The sequence below is a fragment of the Poromitra crassiceps genome, assembly GCF_964638095.1.
Source record: "Poromitra crassiceps genome assembly, chromosome: 6".
NCBI lineage: Eukaryota > Metazoa > Chordata > Actinopteri > Beryciformes > Melamphaidae > Poromitra > Poromitra crassiceps.
The window spans coordinates 34,510,073-34,519,333 of NC_139627.1; the positions used below are offsets into that span (position 1 = coordinate 34,510,073).

A 9,261-nucleotide genomic window follows, 5' to 3' on the forward strand; every position below is an offset into this window, starting at 1 on the left:
TGTAATGAGAAACCTACTGAGTTTATTGTTGTTGTGCTATTATAATCAGCATTGTTTACTCCTGTTCTCAATACTATTACAAAGATTCAATACAATTTATTACCGTAATAAGTATTAAACAGTGAGACAGTTAAAAATATATGATGTATTCAAACTGTTAAAGTACTGTATCATGCTCTAACACGGCAAAAACTTTTACTACCGTTCAAAGCTCTCAATTCTATTACTGTACACTAAATGCTGATGAGAATTCCTCTAAATGTTTGTTTGCAAGTGTCCTACCTTTCTTCCTCAATGTATATCATTAAAGACTCAGCTTATAATAACCAGCTGAGCCCAACACCATATAGGCTTAGGCTGGAAAGCTCAGGAATTCACTGTATTTACTTCTCTGAGGCATGACCATCCAGGCCGCCGGCTACTCATCTTGACTCTTCTCCAGCCCTGCTCCCATAGCGACGGCCTCATAGCAGTGCTCCGTCCCGCGCTCGGGCGAGTGTCCCACAGGGATGCAGTCGTACCCTTTGCCTGCTGAACTCATACGCTTGCGGTTGCGTGCACCGGGCTGGTAGAGCTGCATGGCCGGACGGTCCTGTAGGGAGACAACAGAGCAGAGACATGGGAGAAAAAAGCAGCACACGGTGTCGTCAGCGACCACTACTCAAACCCGAGTGAGGCTCCTGCTCGTTACTGAAGGGAGTTTAATTCATACCTTTCATCGAGTGTCGCTGAATTGTGACTGCTGATGTAAAAGCGCACACATTAGAATTGACTCTTTGTTATTCATTTCATTTGTTGATTCATTCTCTGGACCTGCTTATTCTTTCTGAGGGTCACAGAGGGAGCTGGAGGCAATCCAAGAATACATTGCATCCATCTCCATCGCAGGGGGAACACAGATAGACACACACTCAAACTGCCGGTGAGCAATTTAGACACTCAAATCCACCTTTTGCACATCTTTGGACTGTGGGAGGAAACTGGAAGACTCAGAGGAAATCCCAAAAGTGGGCCGTTTGTCTGAGACAGTATACATTATGGGTGTCATAATACACTCAGTTCACGATACGATACGATACACGATATTGGGTTCGCGATAACGATACGATATTTTAACAATATTTTTTTGCGATCGATTTGTAAGTTGAGGGGGCATACTCCACGAGTAATTTCACCATTTTCTTCCTCCGTGTCTGTAACGTCCCTCGTCTGTTCAAACAAAGCAATGAAAAGGAGAGCAAGCATGCAATCAGATGCAGATCAGTGCCACCATGTTCAGCTTCTTTTTCTCGCGATATGAGATTTCATCTCAACGATACATATTGTCACTTTTTGATATCGCGATATATTGTGGGACGATATATTGTGACATCCATAGTATACATTGTATATAAATATACTACATTCGTCACATTTATATATCTTGCCACCTCAAATACAGTGGGATAACTGCTATGGTAAACACTTAAGTGAGGCAATAAGGCTATTAAATGTGTGTTTGTGTAATCATCTGTGTATCTTACACATAAATGGGCAAACCTTCGTATCTCTATATGTATGTATGTTCTGTTTACATTTTCTTGGCCACCGTGGGCCTGACAGCATTCCTATTTGGCACGGGTATTGGCAGAGGTCCCAAGCAGAGGGTGATAGGGCCGGATATTTTAATTAGGTCATTATGGACGCTTAAATGACAAAAAATGTCCAATTAGTGGTAGCGGGCGCACGTGCATGCACACGCGCACACACACACACACACACACACACACACACACACACACACACACACACACACACACACACACACACACACACACACACACTAACGGGTCTTTGATTCAAAATGACTGTTAGTACTGTTAGTGCATGTTCTTGTGTGCGTTTACAAGTCTCACACACACACACACACACACACACACACACACACACACACACACACACAGTGATTGCATTCTCCAACGGGTATCAGTATTAGTAATGTATAAACCACAAGACATGGCAGCCTACGCAATCAGCATCCTGAGTGAGTGATGGGGCTTCCCAACAGTACAGATAATAAATCAGTAGAAAAAGAGCCATATCGACGTCACCCCACCCCCATTCTCATGCTCACCTTCTCGCTCACCTTGTTTCGGAGGCGCTCCTTCCTGCTATTCATGTCCTCCCTGTCCTCTTTTCCCAGTTTGTCCCCGCTGTCGGGACAATAGGAGTAGCCATGATGGTGCCCCTCTTTCTTGGCTCTGTCCTGGCAGTAGCCTTTTCCCCATTTGGTCTCATCTTTGCGTCGCATAAACTTGTCAAAATCGTAGTGGTGTCGCTGGCGTTTCCTCTCCTCGTCTTTCCCTCTCTGTCTGCGGCTGTGCTGCTCCCTCTGCTCTTTGTCACTCTCAGGCTGACCTCTAGTGGCCAGATTGCAGATTACATAGATGGTTATGACACACACACACAGTTGTTATCATGACAATTTCTGTTACCAGGTATGCCACACAAAAATAAATCTCCCCAGTCAAAGACATCAAAGTCCTTACTTGTCCTTGTGGTCCTTTGACTTAATTTGTCCACCAGATTTCTCCCATTTGCCCCTTTCCGTCTCCCCAACATCGCTTTTGTCCTTCAACCGGTCTGAGTCCACATCGTCGTCTCTGTCACTCTTCTTCAGGAGCTAAGGTGTGCAGAAAAGACATAACCAAACCAAATCAACAAGTTAGCGTCAGATGGAGTTTTACTGACAGGAGATTTAGTCAAATAAAAGGCTACCTTGATTTTGATCTCTTTTTCCGACAGTTTTTTCTGCTTTTCATTCTCTTTTCGTTTGCGTCTCTCCTCCTCGCGTCGCTTCCTCTTCTCCTCCTCCCTTTGCCGTTTCTTTTCTAGCTCTCTTCTTCTCCTCTCCTCTCTCTTCTCTTCTCGTATCCTCTATGGGGAACCATGTGACACATTACAAGAGCCTTTTCACATTGTAAAACAAACATCTTTTTTATCAACTTTTTTCTCTCTCTTGCCTGTTTCTCAATCTTCTTATTCTTGATGTATTCCAATAGCGGTGTTGTTCTTTTGGCTGAAACCAAACAAATAAGAGAATAAAGGGAGTGGAGTACTGTAAGCACAAGTTCAATACTTTTGTTTTGAGTAGCTGCCTGCAACTCGTATATAAATTATGTACCTATATAAATGTGTTTGCAATGAACAACTCACCAAAAACTAAGCTATACAGTGTGCCTGCCTGCATGCTATGCTACTGTACCTATGAGCTCTCTGGTCTAAGCTATACAGTGTGCCTGCATGCTATGCTACTGTACCTATATATACAGTGTGTCTGGCTGCATGCTATGCTACTGTACCTATATATACAGTGTGTCTGGCTGCATGCTATGCTACTGTACCTACAGTATGAGCTCTCTGGTCTAAGCTATACAGTGTGTGTGTGTGTGTGCCTGCATGCATGCTATGCTACTATAGGTCTGAGCTATGCAGTGTGTGTGTGTGTGTGTGTGTGTGTGTGTGTGTGTGTGTGTGTGTGTGTGTGTGTGTGTGTGTGTGTGTGTGTGTGTGTGTGTGTGTGTGTGTGCCTGCATGCATGCTATGCTACTGTACCTATCAGCTCTCTGGTCTAAGCTATACAATGTGCCTGCCTGCATGCTAAGGTACTGTACCTACAGTATACAGTGTAGCTTCCTGCATGCTATGCTGCTGTACCTATGAGCTCTCTGGTCTTGGCCTCTATCTCTCCCAGCAGAATCTCAGGGTTGGCCATCGACTTCTCCTCATCACAGGAGTAGTTCTCCAGGAACCGCTTATATTCTGGATCTGAGGGAGTTGCAAAGCCGTAAGGAATATGAGATTAAGCATCGGATTTGAATTTCAAAAGATATCATGATAGTTAGTTTGTGATGATGTGTTCTGCATTCCAGTACCTTCTTCAATGCTCCCGGTTTTGGCATCTTTCTTTTTGAGCTTCTTCTTGGAGATTTTCTGGAAGGGGGCAAACTCTACCACTGCCGGATATTCCTGGCCTGTGTCAATATTGACAGAAAAAGGCAACTCATCACCGGACTAGTAATCAAATGGTAACAATGGCAACAAAAGCTATAATTATGTATGTCCGCCTCCATGTCCATAAAATGTAATCATCCTGTAAAAGATGCACACACACACAGTTTGTTTCCCATGAGTCGGTGGCTATTTGTTCACCTGCAAGGCACCATATATCCCACTGAGTTTAAATGATAACAAAACACCATTCTATTCTAGTAGTCTGATATCTGCAGCTTTCTCAGGCATCAGTGTATTGTGATACATCAAGCTGAATGGGTCCTAATTATTTTGTTATACAGTACATGTACAAGAGCATCAGAAAGGTTTTCACATAGAAAAATATACCTTTGTTGTCAATAAAGACATAACCATCAAAGCGGTCCCTAAACAGGAGGATATCTTCAGGGTTTTTAAAGTTGATATATGCTCTGGAGAACAGGTGAGGATAGAGACTGTGTGTGGAGGGGGAGAGACAGAGACAGATTAAACATTTCATACAAGGACATTAAAAAAAGAACACTAACTACAGCTGGACTGAGACTTCTCTGGATGTCTATATTTTCTTCTACAATTTCCCTTCATTACTATTATCTCCTTTGTTTGGCTGTTAGAGCATTTGTTCAAAAGGTTATCATGATTACCTTTGATCAGCTGGAAAGAACTCAAAATAGTCGTAGGATGAAAGTGGACTGAGCTGTTCTTCTAGCTGGTCTTTTGACAGACTTGGTGGAAGCCTTCGAATTACCACCTGCAATCAAACATTCATAATGTGAAATATTTTTCAGTCCAGCAGGAAACACATTGTCGATGGTCAAGTTATCTCTGCAAGGCAGATTTCTCGGTAACGCTTTAGAATACAGCCCGCAAATAAGCATGTACGGTAGTTAGAGTATAATAACGGGGTTTAGGGCTGTAGTTATAGTCTAACTACGGGGTTTAAGGAGTGAATTATAAGATCTGTACTTATAGTCTAACTACGGGGTTTAAGGAGTGTAGTTATAGTATAACAACAGGGTTTAAGGAGTGTAGTTAGGGTATAACAACGGGGTTTAAGGAGTGTAGTTATAGTCTAACAACAGGGTTTAAGGAGTGTAGTTAGAGTATAACAACGGGTTTAAGGAGTGTAGTTAGAGTATAACAACGGGGTTTAAGGAGTGTAGTTAGAGTATAACAACGGGGTTTAAGGAGTGAAAAAATACTTTAACTAGAGGGTAACAAGATCTGTACTTATAGTCTAACTACGGGGTCGCGGGCTGTATTATGAAGCAGGGGACAAATGTTTGTACTTATAGGCTAATTACGGGGTACCACACTGTACTTACAGGGTAACTACGGGGTTTAAGGAGTGTAGTTAGAGTATAACAACGGGGTTTAAGGAGTGTAGTTAGAGTATAACAACGGGGTTTAAGGAGTGTAGTTAGAGTATAACAACGGGGTTTAAGGAGTTAGAGTATAACAACGGGGTTTAAGGAGTCTAGTTAGAGTATAACAACGGGGTTTAAGGAGTGTAGTTAGAGTATAACAACGGGGGTTTAAGGAGTGTAGTTAGAGTATAACAACGGGGTTTAAGGAGTCTAGTTAGAGTATAACAACGGGGTTTAAGGAGTCTAGTTAGAGTATAACAACGGGGTTTAAGGAGTCTAGTTAGAGTATAACAACGGGGTTTAAGGAGTGTAGTTAGAGTATAACAACGGGGTTTAAGGAGTGTAGTTAGAGTATAACAACGGGGTTTAAGGAGTCTAGTTAGAGTATAACAACGGGGTTTAAGGAGTGTAGTTAGAGTATAACAACGGGGTTTAAGGAGTCTAGTTAGAGTATAACAACGGGGTTTAAGGAGTCTAGTTAGAGTATAACAACGGGGTTTAAGAAGTGTAGTTAGAGTATAACAACGGGGTTTAAGGAGTCTAGTTAGAGTATAACAACGGGGTTTAAGGAGTCTAAACCCCGTTGTTATACTCTAACTAGACTCCTTAAACCCCGTTGTTATACTCTAACTAGACTCCTTAAACCCTGTTGTTATACTCTAACTAGACTCCTTAAACCCCGTTGTTATACTCTAACTACACTCCTTAAACCCCGTTGTTATACTCTAACTACACTCCTTAAACCCTGTTGTTATACTCTAACTAGACTCCTTAAACCCTGTTGTTATACTCTAACTACACTCCTTAAACCCCGTTGTTATACTCTAACTAGACTCCTTAAACCCTGTTGTTATACTCTAACTACACTCCTTAAACCCCGTTGTTATACTCTAACTACACTCCTTAAACCCTGTTGTTATACTCTAACTAGACTCCTTAAACCCCGTTGTTATACTCTAACTACACTCCTTAAACCCCGTTGTTATACTCTAACTACACTCCTTAAACCCCGTTGTTATACTCTAACTACACTCCTTAAACCCCGTAGTTATACTCTAACTAGACTCCTTAAACCCCGTTGTTATACTCTAACTACACTCCTTAAACCCCGTTGTTATACTCTAACTAGACTCCTTAAACCCCGTTGTTATACTCTAACTACACTCCTTAACCCCGTAGTTACCCTGTAAGTACAGTGTGGTACCCCGTAATTAGCCTATAAGTACAAACATTTGTCCCCTGCTTCATAATACAGCCTGCGACCCCGTAGTTAGACTATAAGTACAGATCTTGTTACCCTCTAGTTAAAGTATTTTTTCACTCCTTAAACCCCGTTGTTATACTCTAACTACACTCCTTAAACCCCGTTGTTATACTCTAACTACACTCCTTAAACCCTGTTGTTAGTCTATAACTACACTCCTTAAACCCCGTTGTTATACCATAACTACACTCCTTAAACCCCGTTGTTATACTATAACTACACTCCTTAAACCCCGTAGTTAGACTATAAGTACAGATCTTATAATTCACTCCTTAAACCCCGTAGTTAGACTATAACTACAGCCCTAAACCCTGTTGTTATACTCTAACTACATGCTTATTTGCGGGCTGTATTCTAAAGCGTTACCGATTTCTCTCAAAGTGGGGTCCTTAAGGGGTTCCCAGCAAAAAGGGGAATCATTTATTTTTGCTATAATTGAATCCCTAACTAATAACACAATGACAGAATGTATGACTATTTTGGTCATGGGATTCATACACTTTCTGTAATATAACATACCAGTATAAAAGCAAACAGCTTATCAGATGGGGACCCTGGGACAAAATCTTATCAAATGGGGGTCCATGTCTTAATTGGTGTCAGTGTAGGGGGGTCCTTGACGTTTGAGGACCAGTGGTCTAAACGACGGTTAGGTCGAATTGGTTGGGACATGATAATGTGAGTAGGCTACCATGTTATTAGGCGTGGCTTAGCCTACTGCAATACTCCATGCAATCATATAGCTGCAGGCTTCATTTACAAATACAATTAATTCATCCATCAAAAGAAGTCGTAATGAAACACGAAATATCTGGTGAAAAGATAGATACTGTAGAGGCCAGGGCAGGCGCAGTTGACATTTCAAGAGAGCCAGCGCATTAAATAACAGTGCGCCCCGCTGCTGTGCTGTCGCTGTCCGCGGTGCTGAAACGATCGCACCTCCTATCTGCTCTCCACACGGCGTAAACAATGCGACACATCGCAGCCGCTGCGACCTACCTTTGTAAAGACCTCTTTCTTCTCTTCTTTCTGCTTGGAATTAGCGGGGTTGCTGTCTTGCTCTCTCGGGATGTCTCTACATTGTATCTCGACGACGCTTTTCTCCCTCCCTCCGGTCATTTGGTCCTTTTCAGACCTCATTTCTATCCATCTCCCTCTAGCCTGAGTCAATGTGTACTCGCGAGAGTTTGCCTATGAAATATCGCGAGTATAGAGAGCTTTTAGCTAAAGACGGCTTTGTAATAGGCTTATAGTCGCATGCTTAATAGTAGGCTATAGTGGGCTGATCGTCAGACTAACCTGGCTCCGTTCATGCCTTCTGGGACACTCACAATTTAGGCGACTATATAGATAGGCATAATTATACAGATTTGGCATTAAAACATTCAAGATTGCATTCTGGTGTCAAATCTTTAATTGACAAAGTACACACTGTTGCACAAGTTGGACTCATGCGAAGATTTACATTTTACACAACACGTGAAGTGCTAGATCAGCCTAATGGATTTGGCATGAAGCAAATTCTGACATTCAGTAGGAATGGCTAACATGACTGAACACTCAATCACAGGAGTTTTGTCAGGCTTTACACATTTTACCAGGTTAATATTTTCCTCTAACAATTACCAACACATTTATTAAACAATTCAGAAATGCATGAATCATTTATTTTTCTTAAAGTACCATATCCTTATATACCCCAACTTGCTCAGTAAAATGTAGCTTGCACCCATAAAAATATGTCAGATTAAAAAAGTGGGTAATCTGACTTTAGATGGCTTACCCACCCACCCAGTATTATGTCCTAATTGTCCATTTAAAAAAAGAAACGAATAAGAATAGTAGTCTATTTCTCAATGCCAGTGTCCACAAAAACAACCTGAACCAGAAAATCCCAGATAAATCCAAGTTGTTGGCCTATAGCCTACTGTAGCCTACTTGCACACTGGGGGAAAACAGCGCATAATGATGCAAGCACGGCGGGTCTGTCACCTCTGGCTGCAGGCTGGATTCAGCTGAGCTGAGGAGTCCTGCAGTCTTCAGCACCGCTGGCTGGGTCCGAGTCCGAGCAGCCGGGCTTCGCAGCAGCCCGAGACAGGCAGGCCGGGCTGCTTGTAGTGGTGCAGCTCAAAGTGCTCCATGCGTCCGGGCAGGAGGGCTGGCTCACTGACTGCCGGTGGATGTCTCGACAGGGAACTGGAAAACACATGGAAAACCAATGAAAAATGATACGGAAATATATCTTTTGAATTGTAAACATGGGCGACAGTTGTAAGTGAAGATGGTTGCTTGTCTGAATTGCATTGTGCAGTTTGGAATAAAGTGCAATCTATTTTAAAGTAAAAAAAAGAAAGAAAGAAGAAGAAGCAGCATTTCAAGGCCATTCCCTGCACATGTCTTAGTTTGATGATGTCTCATAATTTATTAGACTAAATATCTTCAGTTATCAGTAACTGTCCACAGTCGACATAAGCAGCCTTGGGAGTTAAAGGAAGACTGCCGATTTTCAACCAGCTTTGTATTATTACAAAAATCACTAGTAGCCTATACCAGAAAACTGTAAACAGTTTTGCAGTCATTCATCTAGTTTGACAGTTA

The 9,261-nt window shown here is 42.1% G+C and overlaps 1 protein-coding gene across 1 annotated transcript; it reads right to left on the minus strand.

Annotated features, from left to right (window-relative positions):
• Positions 1 to 418: 418 nt before the first annotated feature.
• Positions 419 to 7,803, minus strand: upf3a (UPF3A regulator of nonsense mediated mRNA decay; the record flags this gene model as incomplete). Its single annotated transcript, XM_083638794.1, has 10 exons — positions 419 to 592; positions 2,114 to 2,399; positions 2,529 to 2,662; positions 2,758 to 2,916; positions 3,003 to 3,058; positions 3,697 to 3,807; positions 3,915 to 4,013; positions 4,381 to 4,487; positions 4,677 to 4,783; positions 7,663 to 7,803. 10 exons carry the CDS (start codon positions 7,801 to 7,803, stop codon positions 419 to 421), a joined length of 1,374 nt encoding a protein of 457 aa, XP_083494920.1.
• Between the last annotated feature and the right edge of the window lie 1,458 nt (positions 7,804 to 9,261).